The sequence below is a fragment of the Lipotes vexillifer genome, unplaced genomic scaffold, assembly GCF_000442215.2.
Source record: "Lipotes vexillifer unplaced genomic scaffold, Lipotes_vexillifer_v1.1 scaffold207, whole genome shotgun sequence".
Classification (NCBI taxonomy): Eukaryota; Metazoa; Chordata; class Mammalia; order Artiodactyla; family Lipotidae; genus Lipotes; species Lipotes vexillifer.
Window position 1 is genome coordinate 524,111 of NW_006784469.1, and position 18,937 is coordinate 543,047.

Consider the following 18,937-nt stretch of genomic DNA (forward strand, 5'->3'; position numbering starts at 1 on the left):
CCCGCGTCCCCTGCATCGGCAGGCGGACTCTCCACCACTGCGCCACCAGGGAAGCCCTCTGTTGTTGTTTTGATGGCTGTGGGACACCCAAATGGAATTGTCACCTACGACAGTATATATGCAAATGTAGAGATCAAGGGGGGAAGTCTGGACTGGAGATGCAGAGTTGAGAGCTGTGAGCATATGAAGTTTAATTGTAGCTAAGGGTATGGATAGAATGAGAAGAAAGAAAAGCCTAGGACAGAATCCTGAAGGTTTATGGTGTAGGTGGAAATACTGAGAATACCTTCCTTGCTCCTGCAGCATCGTAGGTCTTCCAGCTCCTTTTCCTTTGGTCCAGATGCTTTTAGCCTTGTTCTCACTTGAGTAACACTGTTTTCCAAGTTGGCTTCATTAAAGGACATTGACATCTCCACTATATTTTAAACTTAAGAGCCAACATTTATGTTCTTCATATAATATCTAATAGTCTTTATATAATATAAAAAGCAGGGTTCTTTTCAAAACCCTAATCATGGTCTGTGGGAAGGATAGTTCTTTTGTACCAGATAATCATGCCTACACATTGTATAATGAGGAAAATTCCTTGATTATGATGCATAGCTTAAGGAATTCTCAATAAGTTGTCTGTCCCATTCCTTTTATAACTACTCTTAAAGGTGAACAGATCCTTCAAGGGAGACTCTGCAGTCTGTTCAGCATGCTATTTATACTTAAAAAGTGTTAAATTATCCTAATCATGCTTATAGTAACAATCAAGATTAATTGCAGCTATATTAGGGTTACTTATTATTTGTTCTACTTCAGCAGTAACACAAATCCAATTGCACAAGCAATTTCCATAATCCAAATTGTGAAAGAAAGTAGAGGCAAAAAAAAGACCATGCATAACTGGTTGAAATAGAATTTAAAATAAATCCTTAACCAAATGGTTATCTAAAATTCTGTTTTTGAAAAGGAGCTGATTCTGAACAGATTGTATATGTGTCTCACTGGTAGAAGTGGATTATCTATCTTGAATTGGATTGTGATGACGATGACCCTATTCTAAGTAAACCAAATCTCTTGAACTATATAATGAGATCAGGAGGAACATTCCGTCTGAGAACAACAGATTGCAATGACGGAGATGATTTCACTAATGTTTTTCCCAGCCTCTTTCCTTGATGTACATAATACTGTGCTTTTGTCCTGCAGAGATTCCTGATCCTGCAGTTCTGTGTGCTAACTCTTTTTTCTTATTCTGATTTTCATTTTTATAAGTAGAGCTGAATGAGTGGCAGGAAGCTGCGAAATCTATCTTATAAAAAGGTGATGGGGGTAGAATCTAGAATCTTCATTTGCTTTGCAGAAGGATTGCGGAAAAACTATCACCAGTAAATATTGAACTGATTCATTCCTGTTTCTTCTTTGTTTAGGCCGTAAGGAGGCAAAAGTTGCTTGAACAGAGTATCCAGTCTGCCCAGGAGACTGAAAAATCCTTACACTTAATTCAGGAGTCCCTCTCATCCATTGACAAGCAGTTGGCAGCTTATATTGCTGACAAAGTGGACGCAGCTCAAATGCCTCAGGAAGCCCAGGCAAGTAGAACCTGGAATGAGCTTCTTTTCTTTTGTTTTTATTATCTGAACAAGGCATTAGTAACTTTCTAACTTAAAATTTATTCATCTAGTTGTACCAAGGGTTATTTGATCAACTGATTGGACTATTTGGAGGTCAGGGGAAAAAGGATCTCTATATTAGTACTCTAAGATTTATTTTTGAACGTACATAATGGAGGAATTTGAAATAGAGACACTTAAAAGACCAGGGCAGTATCACACTGAAGTCTGCTGTTTATCAATATTTTCAAACTACACTTGAGCTAGAGGGAAACCGTAGGAATGTCAATTTTAAAGAAAATACTTTTGGTGGTAGTATTAAAAATGCAGCATCAAATATTTTATTATCAACTCATCTTTATTTTGGAATTAGAATTCATATGACCTATATTCTACATTTAATGTGTTGCAAGTAGTTAATAACAAGGAATTAGAGATATAAATTTGCATTTTATTACTAATACTAGTATGTCTATACTCATATTTACTCACATACCTATACATTCAACACTATTCAATCTGAATTATGAAATGTGTTAAACTAATTTTTCTAGAATGAGAGTTAAAATAGGAATGAAAATAAATCTAAGTCAGCTTTATACCAAGTAAATTTAGTCTATATCTAAATTAACTTTCACCTTGGGAAGTAATGCTGTATTTCTATTTTTAAGTAACATTTACATGTATGTAAAATATCATAAGAATTATGTATTTAAATGTCTTCAGGATTTTCTGATAGTAAGATACTATCAGATAGCTACTATATCTACAGTAACTATAGCTACTTTTCACATCTTATGTACATAGTATGAACCCAATACCCAAGGATAACTCAGACCGATACATTATAATGTGAGGAGCATTAGAAGCTTATCTGTCCATCCCCGAGGCCCTCTCCCCACTAATTGGTGGAGATACCTGAATGTTTTCACTTCAAAATAAATTTGGGGGTAAAATACTGGATTTATTAAGTTATGGTTATTGTGCCTTTACAGTGCAGTGAATCACAGTTAAATTGGTGCCCAAAGCATCAGTGTACACAATAGCATGGGTTAGTTTTCCATATTGTCTAAGTTTGACCAAGAACGTCCTTGAGAATATAGGGCAGAGTACAGGTAGCTTTGATAGGCTGCAGAAGTCTAGAGTGATGGGATTCCTCATTGACCATTGTCATAGGAGGTAAAGAAAGTGAAGTTTGGGGAAGTTTTTGATGATAAAATCCTCATGATAGTCTTTTCACCAGGGCAGTATGTAACCTCCCCGGTATACACATTTCTTCAAACTAACATAGTGTAGTCAAGTTCTCTAGCATTGTCTATTTTGAAGACTGTTTGGATTTGAGTCACATACAAAGTTTTATAGGTAGGCTTTAGAAAAATGCATGGTAGGAATGGGAAATTTTTACTGAATTGAGAACGACATGATTATAAACTAAAGGCAGAGTAGAACCGCTTATTTTTCAAAATTTAGTGACATGAATTTGGAGGAATGTTTGATTAAAGACTGCTCATAACTTGCTGAATGTAATTAAGGAAAAATTTGAACAGTAGAAATATTAAACTCAGTTATTTGTACTGTAAAATATATAGAGTTACTTTTTCAAGCTGGTAGAATGAAATTATGAGTAGCAAATTTGAGATTGGCAGAAGCTCTTATTGTCTTAGGGAACAAATGGGAACTTTTAGAGAAAAAAAATATTGTTTAGTTTAAAAGGTTGTTGACCCTGAGTGTTTTTTTATTTAGATATAAATACATGATTCCATAAACATGAATATAACATACTAGTTTTTAATAACATTATATAAAGATTTTTGTTTGGTATCTCAAATAAAAACTATATTAAAAATATTATTAATAGCAGTTCAAAATACTTGCAGATAACAGCACACAAGTAGATTAAGAAATTTCAAATCTACTTGAAAAAAGAGATTTTAGAGTACTAACAAGCTCAAATCCATTTTCCCTGCATTTCTGGTTGCACCTGCATTTTCAAGATGATTCTTGACTTTGAATTCCCCAAATGGTAATATATAATATTGGAAAATGCAAGCCACCCAAAAGCTCTTGAAACATTCCTCTCCAAGATTTTATTTTAAGATGACAGCAAAGTGAATTGTTTTCTAGAACAGAGTTATCAAGTACTCAGATTTACTTCAAGGACTGGCTTTCCTGAAGCTCAATTTGAATCTCCTTTGGAAGAAACAAGTAGAGGATAAAGAGGTTGTCTGTGAAGTAAGCACTTAAGCACAGTGTGTCAGACAAAGAACCTACTAAGAATACCATCAAAGGACGTTTTTCTAAGTATATATAAGGGGGGTAAATATAAGCCTATGTATAAATGAAAATTTATACCCAATGTGTTTCTGTAAATTTGCAGAAGAGTTCATTGCTAATTAAAAAATTAATGGGCTTAGCTTTCCCTTTTCAGAAATTGAGTACTTGTTTTAATACATCACCGAGAAGCACGACAAAGTGAATGGCATTACCTTATTTGGCCATCTTAAATCTGTGCTCAGATTTCCTGTCACATATTGGCCACATAGATTTGTGGATGTTTGACTCCACCGTGTGGTGCACTGGTAGTTTTACTACTCAATTTAAATCTGTTAAAAAGAGTCTCCCTTTTTCTGCCTTTCAAGATAGTTTGAGATTCTCAGGTATAAACAAATTTCAGCATTAAGGAAATGTGTGCAATGTGTAAAACATTTTGACAGGTATACTCTTATTATATGTAAAAGTAGATGTAGAGCAAGGCACTTCCTTGCATTCTATTTGCATTTAGGACTATAGGGCAGCAGTGAGCTGCCTCTGCATGTTCATTGACCAGTTATCTGTCATAATGAGCAAATTGGGCCTTCTGATTCTAAATCAGATTAAACATATTTTACTTTTTTATTTAGTGTCATGAACTTACAGGAATAAAGTTTAACCTTTTAGACAATAAAACTACATACTGCTAGAATATCAGAGCATACGTTGACTCGAGTATTTTATTTCAAAAAAATAATTCTTAACCAAACCAAATTCTTAAATCATATGACTGCAGCATCAAAATGCCAGCATATTTAAAGAGAGGTTTTTATTAAACTACAAAATTAAGATGACATCTTATTGATTCAAATAGAGTAGAGCAAATAGAGAAAGCTCTTCTAGATATAGAAATTTTATCTTCTAGATATACAAATCAAAAATTTAAGACATATTTCAGAAATAGTATGACTAAATATAAAAAACCCTATGAGTGTTTCTTCGAAACAACTTTACAGAATAAAATCATCAAATTGATAACTGCGGAGAAGCACACGGCATGAATAGAGTTGTTTACTCTATTTAATTTTCCTAAAGAACATTGTGAAATACAGAGATTTAGTTTTATCACCTAAGGTCTGGAAGCAAAATTCCATGTACCCAGCTTTGCACCCCAGGCCAATCAAGTCAGAATCTCTAGGTGGACTCAGTCATCAAAAAATTTTCGGAACTCCTCCCCACCCTGAGTTATTCTAATATGTAGCTAAGGTTGAGAACTTTCGATAGTTCATTACTGGTAATGGCTGAGTAGCTGCAGTCTCTTTGTTTCTTTTTTTCACATCACACTTCTCACCACTGTTTGACATTCTCACCTATCGTTGTGACAAGATTTCAATGGGAGGGAGTTGGGGTGGAAGTCAGACTTTGGTGACTTTCCTATATTGATTGTTTGCTTACTCTTATGAGAAATGAGTGAAAGTAGAAAATATAGCTGAGAACTCCTACATGAACGAATTAATTTAGACAAGTAGAATTTTCAGTATGGATGTTTGAAGATGAACTTGGTTTAGTTTTCTTATTTTCTTCTTTTTTTTCCCCTAATTCCACATATGTTAATGTGCCAGTTACCTTGTATGTATCTCTAAATCATTGTAGGAGCCGTGATAACTGTGTCTAAATAGCCACGTAAATGTCTGTAATTCTTAAGATTACACAGATACTTCAATCTGTAATTTTTTTCCCTTTTCCAGTAATCTCATATTTTGAATCTCCAATATGTAAGAACAGTCTAACATGAGTACCTGTTGAAATGCTGCACATCATTATGTGTTGATGATGCACATTTTATAGAGGAGAGTATGACCCCATTACTCATATTACCACTAGAAGCAGTGGGGTTGCTTAACAGTGATTGTAATAGCTAAATTGTTCTATTTCTTTTGTCAGGTTCCTGATTCCATATTTTGCAGCCTCATATCCCACAGAATAGATTTATGTTCATGAGTAGAGGGGGAAAAAAAGAATAATTTAGGAAACAAACAAATTACCATCAAAGGAGAGGATCTCATAATCATCATAGAAAAGTGCTCCTGTATTTTGCTTATCAAGCTAGGACTTTTGGGTATTCCAGGTTCACTACAGACCAGATTTCTTCCTTCCATCTCTTTTTCCATCCCAATGAATATCAGTAAAGAGAAATGAGTATCAATAAACAGAAAAGAGGGATCTTCTTTTTACTAAAGAAAGCTGTTAATTTAAGATGATTGCATTAGCTGCACATCAAAATAATTCATAACTGAGGTCTTCCTGTATTTATTTAAGCTAAATCTTCTAACTCACTTTAAATATATTCAGCCATATTTAAATGTAAACATTCCAAACTCTCAAAATCAGTGCTTAAAAAATAAAGACCTAAATGCAGATTTTGGTCTACCAGATTAAGTTTATGATTTCATTATGGAATAAGAAAGACTTTTATAATGGAAATAGGCACATTTAATTGCCAAACAACTCAAAACAGTCTAACTTTACAGCCTACCTCACTGATTTATGAATTAGAGAGTATAAACTTGCATAGGGAAATTCATTCTGGATTTATGTAATAATGAAATAATTTAATCACAGAACAAGAAAATAGAGAGCTATTATAGATATTTGGGCTCCGATGTTAAACTCCATATAACCATAACAAATACTTTCTTTTTACCCAGTAATATAGATATAATGGTAAACACAATGCAATGAGTTTTAAATCTGTTCTAACACTAAAATGCTGCCTCTGTGTATTACTATATAGAACTGATTACTCTCCAATTTAAAATGACTGTTATTGTGATTTTGACGTGTTTAATCGTGTGGGAAATAATCACAAGCAAGAGCTGCAGAAGATGTGAAAGATTATATTTTTTTCATGTTCCACATTTTTTTTAAGATGTTGGGGGTAGGAGTTTATTAATTTATTAATTTATTTTTGCTGTGCTGGGTCTTCGTTTCTGTGCGAGGGCTGTGGCAAGCGGGGGCCACTCTTCATTGCGGTGCGCGGGCCTCTCACTATCACGGCCTCTCTTGTTGCGGAGCACAGGCTCCAGACGCGCAGGCTCAGTAGTTGTGGCTCACGGGCCTAGTTGCTCCGCGACATGTGGGATCCTCCCAGAACAGGTCTCGAACCCATGTCCCCTGCATTAGCAGGCAGATTCTCAACCACTGCGCCACCAGGGAAGCCCCTCCACATGTTTTAAAAGTACAAAGTATCCAAGATCCTCGAGTACATTTTCTTCTTTTAATTTTAGAATATGTGTTGTATGTGGCCATTTCCCCTTCTTGAGGATGCAATATCAAAATTACTGTTTAAAAATTACTCGTCTAACAGTGTTAAATTTCTCCATTCGTAGTCTTAACCTCACATCTTCTAATATTTTTCTTTCTGAAATATTTTAGTTATTTTTTTTTCCTCGGAGTCATTTTCTTTGATGTGAGAAAAGCTTCAATAATTATTTGATACAAAGTTTTCTTTTTTCCATTAAATACTTTAGGCAGTTACAGCTTAATTTTGCTTGCCATTTTCTGTCATTAATTTGATATATGACAATGGTCTGATGAGGTAAATCATGATAAAAAGCCCTGCTCTCTGCTCAGTTAATTGTAAAATGCTATATTGGAAATGTCATTAATGTTTGATTGATTTTTAGTTTTCTAATTTGCCCTTTACCATCTCTAATGGAAAAAATGGTTATATTCATTTCCACTGTTGTTTCCTACTTGCAATATATAGTGCTAGTTATGAACATAATTACTGTATTGTCAAATGTCTTTTTTTGGTAAGGGCATGACAATATAATTAGCTTTATATTATTTCACTTTTATGGAAAACATCTAGTGATCCTGAGAAATATTGGATTGAGAGCTCCTTTTAGAGCATACATGGGTATTCTAAATCAGCAGCGCTCATTTGCTACTTCCTTTCATTTTGTTTCTTTTACAAATTACTGATTTTATATGAAGCTGACAGTTTCACAAGATCAGTTGTTTATTTTCTTCAAACAGTTATCATCCGTATGCTGGTAGATGTATATTTTAGGTGAATATAGAACTCAAATAGTACAGTCTTCAGATCTTTAGCAGACCTTAGAAATCCGGTAGTCAACTATGGAAATCATTATCCTTTGGATGAAATCTTCCAATCCCAGTGTTTTCTTCTACATTAAAAAGTTTTTTAAATGTTATTTTTTTCATTGTCTGATTATAGTATCAGGAAAGACGATGTAATATTCATCTTTTTTTTAAGAGGAATTTGTAAATGGGAGATTGTCCATTTTACCTATAATTTTCCATAATACTGTTATTTAAACAAATCACTTATCTATTCCACAATAAGCCTGCCCTAAAGTGATAAGGGTTTTTAAATTATGTAGTTCCAGAATGATAATCTGATGACATTAAATAAAGTAGGTGGTAAAAGATATCCTAAGTACAAACTAAAGATGAATTATCAGTTGAAAGTAAGAATTGTGGAATCAGTTTTTAAAGGTGCTAGCTAAGTATAAGTGTGATGCATGTTATACAGCCTTCCCAAAGTAGAATCAGTTGGAAATAGATGTCCATTTTTGTCTTATCTTAATAATGAATTAAATTGTTATCACTAAATATATACATTAAGTACAAGAAATAGTTCTTCCCAAATCTACTTGTGTGATATATACTCTGCCAAAGAAAAGCAAAAGGATAATTTGAGCAAAGAACTGTATCCCTCTTGGATATTAATGCATATTAATATATAAAATATTCTGAGAAGTTCTGTAGCACGGACACATGGTTATCCTTAATTTACAAAATATATTTAGCCCCTGTGCTCCTTTCATACATAATATACTCAATTTATAAGGAAATTTTGATCTCTAATCCTATTGGAATCATACTACAGATATGAGAATTTTTCTAGAAATGCTGCCTATAAATTATGATAAAATCTGTTTTATATAATGTTCAACCATCAGTTTTTTCAGTTTTAATAATTTTAGTAGTGGTAACCTTTCTATTCATCCTCTCAACAGTCTATGTAACTGCTTGATATAAATATGAACATTTCAAAGTCCATGTAATTCTTTGCACTGAAACTTCCAAATTGCCAAACTTTCCCTTCACATGTTACATGGTCCTTCACATCCCCTTGTGACAGATAAAAGTTAAGTTTTTGGTCATGTGTTTTTGTAAGTTATTGTTGTTCCTGTTGTTTATAAGTCATGACAACAGTATGGCTCATCTGGAAAAATGTGGAATTAATCATCAGAAGACCTGTGTTTCAATGATCACTTAAGTTATTTTGGTTTTCTTTTGTAATGCTATGCTACTGCAGGCAGCTCTGAGGGGGCAATCTTTAAGGAAAAAAAAAAAACTATACAAATTACAAATAGAAAATTAAATACTGTTATAGAAGAATTCTTTTTGCAAGTGACAAGCCCTGAAACTTAAGGTTCAGTAGCTTTTCATTAATTCCTCCTCTAGATAGTAAGTTTTACTCTACACAAATCCAGTTCTACTTCCGTGAAACTAAGTATTCACACTCTGCACACTCCAAATTCAGTCTTTTCTAGCATGGTTCCCACAACCTGGAATGAATTCCCATTTTCTTATTATCGTATCTACCCCTCTAAAACCCCTTTATCAGCCATATGGAACTTAAATTACGCCAATTTCTTAAACTTTTACCAGATTCTATAGTAGAAATAAGTATTTCTCTTCTCTTGTATGGCATAGCATGATTTTTTCCATTATATTGCATGCATTTCTGCTTTGTAATTTACTTGTATCTCTATGTTCCGTTTCCCTAGAACAGATATTCTTTAAGAATAGGGTCAATGGTTTGTTCTCACTCTGTGGAATAAGGTGGTAGACGCAGAATCTCCTTCTTGAATTGAATGGATAAGCTAAGTATTATTAGTATGCAAATAAGATTAGATGTCTGTTTTTTTCTGATAAATGTCCAATTGGAGGATATTTTTATTTTTAAATCATAATTTAAGAGTCAGTATAGTTGTTTAAAGGGCATTGAATTTGCTACTTCCTAACTTTACCTTGGACAAGTCAACATTTCTAATCTCATTTGTAATTGTAATTTAGGATGGTAAATACTTACCTTAGTTTGATTAGATAATTAAATGAATATATGTGAACTGTTGGGACATAAGGTCACACAGATGTCCACTTTAGTGATGATGATAATAATGATTATTTCTTTCAGTGCTCTTCTCTCACCCCTCTAGTATAAAAGGCTAAAGGAATTAGGTGTATATTTCATTTTTTCCTCTACTATATATACCTTGGGTGCCAAATGGCTGAATTAGTCAAAAATATGTGGACAGACACTGTTATAGGTATATAATTTGGGCCCTCTTCTCTCTCTGAATATCTTTTTAATTTTTCACTCATCATTTTCCTTTCCCAGTTTCTGTAATGGCTATGCAACTTCCATCACTTTCCTTTTGATTCCTCCTCAATCCTCACCTCTCTCATCCTCAGCAGATATCAAGGGGCTCATGCTTATAGACAAATGATATATAATGACACTGACAATTTATGAGTAGATATTTGTGCAGACAACTTGAGCAGGTATTTTTACATATACTATCGCCTCTAATCTTTTTACCAAAACCAATATAGTTGTCTACTGCAGACATGAGAATTTTCCCAGATACTCTGCCTACAGATTATGGTAATGCTTCATTGCTGGCTTGTCAATATCACCATCAGTTTAGAGATGAGAAAATTGAGGCTCAGAAAAGTTTGGTGCTTTGCCCAGGTGGCAAGTCAGAGCCCTGAGATTTAAATCCAGATTTCTCTTAACACTATTCTGATTCCCAGAGAGCATCAAGTAGGAAGCATTACACTTTCTGCTTCTCCACATCCAAAATCTTTATGTATTACTTTTGGCTTCTGAAAGAGTGACACCTCTCCACCTGTCAATATTTTCCACTAATTATTGATCTTTGCCCTTCACTCCATTTCCTCTCATTTCCTCCAAGGTTCTTCTAATCAATTATCTTCATATATGCTTTAAAAAAAATGCTTCGTCCATTGGCTTCTTTCATATGGCCTTAATACGTGTTCAGTTCTCACTGACCTACATTTCATTATGTGGGGAGACAAAAGTCTTCAAAAATGATTTAAACTGTTTTATAAGGGTATTGTCCTTAATCAGTCTTCAGCCCTTGAAAACCTGATTTCTGCTCTTACCATCTACGGATTCTGTCCTAGCTACAGTGCTCATTGACCAGCTAATATGCCCTTATTAGTACTTATCTCATTTGATCTGTCTCAAAATTGACATTGTCAACCTCTCGCTCATTCTTAAAGCTCTCACAGCACTCGATTTCAGTGGCACCCTCTCTCTTTCCTGGTTGTTCCTCTTCTTCTCTTAGACTGTTCCTTATCTTTCTTTGGTGTTTCCCTTATTCTCCCATCCCTAAATTTTTCTGTTCTCCATGGTTCTCTCCTGACCCTCCCTTTCTATTTCCCTCTAATGTTTGAGTGCACTAAAATAAATACTGTTTGTACAAGTGATGCTGCTTCTTTTTAAGAAAATGCACACACATATGTAGCTATATATGATTAATAAAATACAAATTCATATCAAAGTATTACTGAGTTTATAGAAGAATTCTCTCATTATGAATTGCCTTAATAGTTAGATTAAGTATTAGCAGTAAAACCATTATTTGTGATTCTGATCACTTTTAAACTTTAAACTTTATCTTCATATTAAAAAAAACTGGACACTTTTCATTTAGGCCATGAGGTTATTTAATACCTCATTCCCACGTACGTTTCTAGTTATATTTCTGTGGATGTGCATTAATTCTCTATGCATTATTTCAGTTCTCCCAAACTCTTAATGTGGTTCAGTGCCTTGTCCACACCTTGTTTTCCCTCATTCGAGAATGCTTTTGTTTTTAAAACTCTCATCTCCTTGCACATCCAGTGTACTCTTTAGTACACTTAGGTACAAGTAACAAAAATGAATTAACTAAAGCCAAAACAAAAATGAGGGAAGGGAGCTGGTCATAAGGGCACAGGAATGTCTCATGGAAACCAAGGGCAAGAATAACGTTTTTACTCAGGAAGAGACTAGAACCTGTGTTTTGGTTACTTGTAACAGCAAATTATCATTTTCTCTTAATGGTTTTGTGGATTGAGAAGGCTCAGCTGGATGGTTTCTCTTGGGGTCTCTCGTGATTGTGGGCATTTGTTGGCTAGTACTACGGTGACTTATAAGCTCAAATAGGCTGGATGCCCAAGATGGTTCCCTCGTGTCTAGCAGTTGATGCTCACTGTGAGCTGAAAGCTCACTTGGCACTATTCACTGAAACACTTCTCCACAGCTTCTCTATGTGGCTTAGGCTTTTCATAGCATGTCAGATGCGTTCCGAGGGGGCATCCTAAGAGTGAGTGTTCCAAAAAGGCAGAAGTGGAAGCCACTAGGCCAGTTAAGGGCTTTTTTTTTTTTTTTTTTTTTTTGGGTACACGGGCCTCTCACTGTTGTGGCCTCTCCTGTTGTGGAGCACAGGCTCCAGACACGCAGGCTCAGCGGCCATGGCTCACAGGCCCAGCCGCTCCGCAGCATGTGGGATCTTCCTGGACTGGGGCACGAACCCATGTCCCCTGCATCGGCAGGCGGACTCTCAACCACTGCATCACCAGGGAAGCCCAGTTAAGGGCTTTTCCCATAAATGGCAGAGCATTACTTTTGCTCTGTTTTACTGGTCAAGGCAATCATAAGGCTGACCTAGATTTAAAGAGGTGAAGAAATAAACTCTACCTCTTAGTGGGGGAATGGTAAGAGGAGTATGTGGTACGGACACTGTTGTTGCAGCCATCTTTGGCAGATGCTATCTGCTTCAGCCTATGATTGAAAGCCATCAATATTTTTGTTCCTACTATCTCTTTCTTACTTCTCTCTCTGGTTATGGATCTTTGCTCTTCCTAAACTGACAGTGCAAACTAGGGACTTCATAAGCACAGCCTCATACGTGACACAGTTCCAAGTGCCCACAGAGCTTGACCAGACTTTCTCCTGTCAGTTCCAAGAGAGAGTCTGATGGACCTAAGTGGGCACAAGCATTCTTCATGTTCTAATTTTCCATGACTTGGGGGTGGCCAGAGTTATGTGACAGAGACATGGCTGTTATTGGCCCACCATTTTGAGGGGGTGAGACTTTTCCACCTGAGAAGTTAAGACCATAAACCTCCTAAAGCATCTGATGCCCCCAGCAATGCTTACTAATTATTCATAGTCTACTTTAACATCACCTCTCCTATGACATCTATTAACTCTCCTGTAAGTATTACTCTACTGTGTATACTCCTATTAAATTTTATCAGACTCCTTAGTATTTCTAGGTGTATGAACAATGCTATGCACTAACATGGATCCCTAACTCCCAAATTCTATGGTTCCTGGAGAATAGGTACATCCCACTATTTCTTATGCAATGTCGTAGTTCAACCACTGAAGATACTATATATAGTAAAAAAAAAAAAAAAAAAATAAATATATATATATATATATATATATGGATTTGCTTGAGTCTTTGCTCTTCTTTATTTTAAACCAGAATTCTAATTACTTAAGTAATTTGTAATTACTTTGCCTTTATAATTATTAGGATCAATATGCTAAGAAATAATATTAAGGTGTATCTGTACATTTATAACCTTGTATTCTGAAAAACTGCTTCACCACTTAACCCATTTTCTTGGAGTTTCTCATTACTCATTTCAGGGCTGTAGTTCTCTGTGGTAACTGCTAAGCAAACTGATGTTATTTTCTAATAATATGTGCCAGAATTGACTCCAATTGGTGTAAATTAGGTTATATTAATATGCATTATACAAATTATTTTGCGTGGAAATTTTATGGGCCCTGTGGTATAAGTTAATCATTTTCTTCTTCTCTTATTTACAATAATCTGACAATGACTGAATTTTAAATTAGAATAATTTGACCAGTAGCTAATTTTTGCTGGATCTGGTAGAAAGAAATGAATGAATTTATTGTTTTTGTCTCTGCACACTACCAGATTTGACCCACTCCCGTAACTGGCTCAGAAGTGTATAAGTCAAATACAGACATACTTTTAAATACAACGTGATCAAAAATGTCCTTACTCATTTTAGAAAATATATAAATATTTTATATTTATTTAAAGTTTAAAAAACAGTCTCTGTAGGAAGCTATTAAGTATGTATCAGACAAAAAGCAAGGCCAGTCGAGACATTTAGCTTCCCTTTCCTAGATACATAGCTTCCCTGAAATATGGCATAGAATTTCTGAGTAAAGATCACTATTAAGGAATATTGTCCACATTCAACTTTCTCATTATGCCTTATCGCTGCCATAGTTGGCTTTTTTTAAATAAAGGTTAACATCTTTGGTCAGCTTTGAATGTAAATACAAAGATAAAAGAATATAAATTTCACATATTAAATATAAATAGATACTTCCTACTGAAAATTATATCTGAAACAGCTATTCATTATCACTGATTCAAAAGGATAATTTATTTTTATTAATAAACCCAATAGGAGATAAATAATTTCATTTTTGATAACTTTTGATAAGTAAAAAAATCAATTTATTGTCATTTTGAAAGAGGCTACATTGTAATAATGTTTTGAGAGAGTTTCGAATTCCATTTTCTTGGAAGGTGAGTTGTTCTTTGCAGTAACTTGCAGAGCATGCTGACTTATAATGCTGTCCTCCCGACAGAAAATCCAATCTGATTTGACAAGTCGTGAGATCAGTTTAGAAGAAATGAAGAAACATTACCAGGGAAAGGAAGCTGCCCAAAGGGTACTATCCCAAATTGAAGTGACACAGGTATGTATTATTCCATTAACTAAGGAGCTTGTTTTAGTTGGATATTAAAATATAGCCTATATTAGATAACTTGCTTATTAGCAAATTGGAATTAAGGGCGCTAGTTGAAAACTACAAATACTATATAAATGATAGACTATTTTGAATTCTACCTTTTAAGGATAAAATAGGTTAATAAATTGTCATTTATTTAGTATCACTTTAAGAACAGTTACTGAATTCTTCTCCCAAATGCATGTATTCTTTGCGCTGGACAAATGAAAAAAAGGTTTCTTCAGTTTGTTTTTATTTTTATTCTTGTATATCTTCCAGAATAAAGGAAGGTATATTAACAAGAATATGACTGGTTATTGTTTGGAAGGCAAAATTAAATTGGTGCTTTCTCTTTACAGAAAAAATTGCAAGATGTTTCCATGAAGTTTCGATTATTCCAGAAGCCAGCCAATTTTGAGCAGCGTCTACAGGAAAGTAAGATGATTTTAGATGAAGTGAAGATGCACTTGCCTGCATTGGAAACAAAGAGTGTTGAACAGGAAGTAGTACAGTCACAGTTAAATCATTGTGTGGTATGTATTTCAGATGGCAAATATGCAGCTACCCCTTGACTTTCCTTATTGGAATAAGGAACAATATTTGGTATAAGAACAAAAATTAGCACAGGTGTATTGAGAGACAAGAACTATTACTGAAGTAGTAGCCACTTAATACCTCTTCTGAAAATGCCTTCTTTGAGTCTAATTTTTCAAGGACTGTGCAGAATATAAAGGAAATTGCCTTTGTTTAATTCTTATGGAACTTTGAAAATATTTTTAAATGGAAATCCTGGAAAGAAATATGTTAGTCTGGAAACAGCAACAACAGCAGTATCCGCATTAAAAAAAACAATTCTAGAAATGAGTGCCAAGGAAACTAAGTGATCCACACAAGTCACCTTTAATTCTCAAGGCCACAGATTAAATGAGAGAATTTAAAGACAAACAGCAAGTGAAAGGCAAAAGCAAAATTCCAATCCAGGCACGCTTACTCCAAACCCTAGTATCTTTCCATTAAATATCAGGGCTGGATATGCAGTGAAATTCTGCCAGACCACAAAGACAGAGTTAAGAGGCACCGACTATTAGCCTGTAGTGTAAATCTTCACTACGGGGATTTAGAGCAGTGTTCTTTGTTCCACTTATTGAAAATTCACCAAGTCAGATGACTCTTCTGATAATGTAAAGCTGAATTATGAGGGCATCTACTAGAGTAAATATAAGTATTATTATAAATATATGTGTACTATGGAGTATCAGGGTAGAAATTCACATAAAATGAAAACACTGAGTGCTATTAACATTAATGGGAAAAAAGTTTATTTAGTACTTTGTGTTTAAGTATTGTTCCTGTTTCTACTCCATAACATAAATGAAAAAGAAACCCTTGGGTACATTTCAGTCATATCATTATGAATGGGAAAATATCATTCTTATAAACAAAAATTTTCTTTGTGAAAAATTATGGAGTAATTTTTATTCAGTAACATCGCTTAATAATACAGGCTGCATTTCAGTGGCATCATTATTATAAATATTCTCACCCCCAAAAGAAAGTTTGAATATCATTTTATATATTAGCTGGTATTAGCTGGTAGATAAGTAACATTAGGAATACATGGGAGCATATTTCATCTTACATTTTAAAAAAATTGAAAGCAAAATGACCCACATACATTATCATGGCTAAGTATATTCACAAAGGGAGAGCTGTTCATTCTTTTCTAGGAACAGGTCTCTAATGGTACCTCATAAAACTTGTCTGCTAGTAAATATGAACTGCCAAAAAAAAAAAAACCCTACCTGCACCCAGGTGTTACTATGCCCTGACTCAGTACAGAGGAAACAGATCAAAGTATTTACTCAATCTGGTTCTGGTTCTGGTTTAAATGTCAGGACCAATTCAAGTCATTCTTCCATAAGGATATATTTTCTTTACAACTTTTGTAATTTTTCATTACTTAAGATGCTCTCTCACATATACTATAATCATGGCCTTTGCTTTCAAGTAATTTTTGTTCTGTTAAAAAATGTCTTACAGGGACTTCCCTGGCGGTCCAGTGGTTAAGACTCCATGCTCCCAATGCAGGGGGCACGGGTTCTATCCCTGCTCGGGGAACTAAGATCCCATATGCTACATGGCGCGGCCTTAAAAATAAAAAGTCTTACAAACATGAACACAAACAAATATAAAGACTGTTTTCCTTTCTTAATGCTAAATATTTTATCTGTCTATTGAATGATACGATGTAAATGGCTATTTAGTACTTTGAGTGAGCTTTCCTCATAAAGGTAAATAATTGACATTTAAAAAAATTTAAATAGTCATTTGGAAGTATCTCTGATTCCAAAATTCAAGAATTCAGTCCCAGTGTGATAATTAATGATTTAAATGTTTCTGAATACCCAGATATGTTTATAATTCCTAAGATAGAAGCAAATGAATTAAAAAATCATATGGAAAGTTCAGAAAGAACTCACAATTATTAATAAAGGAATAATAACATCAGGCAATCATCAAAGAAGGGATTAAGGTGGAAATATTTATGTATGTAGCCTTAATGAATAGGATAATTGCTTAGCATTTACAAAATGCTTTGTTTTAAACACTGGTTTTAAACTGAAAAGAAAAAAAACAAACCTAATTTCTTTCCTGACTCCCAAATAACAGCAATTACCTACTAGCAACTTTATTTCTTAGTACCAATAAAATAAATATTTGTTGTTCAGGCTCACCACTGAACAACTTAATGCAGTGATGTATAAGTAAACTATTACATATGCATGTATACATATAGACATATACATATGTACATGTACACATGCATACATATATACATACATTCAAATGCACATATCTTTCCAAGTAAAATAACTACAAGGGGAAGCGATGACTTTTGTTTCATGAGGATTTGTTATGGCAGTATACTACTGTGAACCAATATATGTGTTCTTTATAGTTGTGACGTACATGTGAGTTTTACATAATATTTTATATCAGTCTACAGTTAATTAATCAGCCCCATTAAGAAAATAAATTTGTATAATTAATTAACATGTAAAATTACCTTCCCTCCTTATATATGATTTAATATATATTGAAAATTATGGTCTGGAAATTTAGATATTTTATCCCAACTATAATGTAGCAACATGAGAACAACACTGAACGTGTCTGGCTTGGCCCCCACTGATTCTCTAGTGACTCAAATACTGTCTGGTATAAGCAGGCACTCAACAAATACCTGGGGAATGAGTAAATGAATTTTTCCAAACTCACAGCTAGAATTATATAATTGTAACATTTAAAAAGTTGGGTTGGCCAAAAAGTTTGTTTGGTTTTTACTGTAAGATGGCTCCACTAGCACTTAGTTGTGTTTAACTTCATTCAAAACAATTTTGTTAGATTGTATTGTGACAGATGTCATATCAGCATGCATCTTAAAAAAACACATCAAAATTGGTGAATTTTTGTGTAGCCATTTTAATATTGAAGATGGGAGAAAAAAAGCAACGTTTTCAGCATATTATGCTTTATTATTTCAAGAAAGGTAAAAATGCAAAAAAAGATTTGTTCAGTGTATGGAGAAGGTGCTGTGGCTGATCAAACATGTCAAAAGTGTTTTGCCGGGCTCCCTGACTTCAGGCTATACTACAAAGCTACAGTAATCAAGACAGTATGGTACTGGCACAAAGACAGAAATATAGATCAATGGAACAGGATAGAAAGCCCAGGGATAAACCCATGCACATATGGTCACCTTATCTTTGATAAAGGAGGCAAGAATATACAGTATATACAGGAGAAAAGGCAGCCTCTTCAGTAAGTGGTGCTGGGAAAACTGGACAGCTACATGTAAAAGATTGAAATTAGAACACTCCCTAACACCATACACAAAAATAAACTCCAAATGGATTAAAGACCTAAATGTAAGGCCAGACACTATCAAACTCTTAGAGGAAAACATAGGCAGAACACTCTATGACATAAGTCACAGCAAGATCCTTTTTGACCCACCTCCTAGAGAAATGGAAATAAAAACAAAAATAAACAAATGGGACCTAATGAAACTTCAAAGCTTTTGCACAGCAAAGGAAACCATAAACAAGACGAAAAGACAACCCTCAGAATGGGAGAAAATATTTGCAAATGAATCAACTGACAAAGGATTAATCTCCAAAAT

General features: G+C 34.3%; 1 protein-coding gene across 1 annotated transcript in view; it reads left to right on the forward strand.

Annotated features, from left to right (window-relative positions):
* Positions 1-18,937, forward strand: part of DMD (dystrophin) — a 1,809,438-nt gene that overhangs the window by 447,104 nt on the left and 1,343,397 nt on the right. The window contains exons 28-30 of the mRNA XM_007456856.1: positions 1,419-1,580; positions 14,611-14,721; positions 15,114-15,287. Of these exons, the coding sequence (XP_007456918.1) occupies positions 1,419-1,580; positions 14,611-14,721; positions 15,114-15,287 (447 nt within the window). The remainder of the gene's footprint in view (positions 1-1,418; positions 1,581-14,610; positions 14,722-15,113; positions 15,288-18,937) is intronic.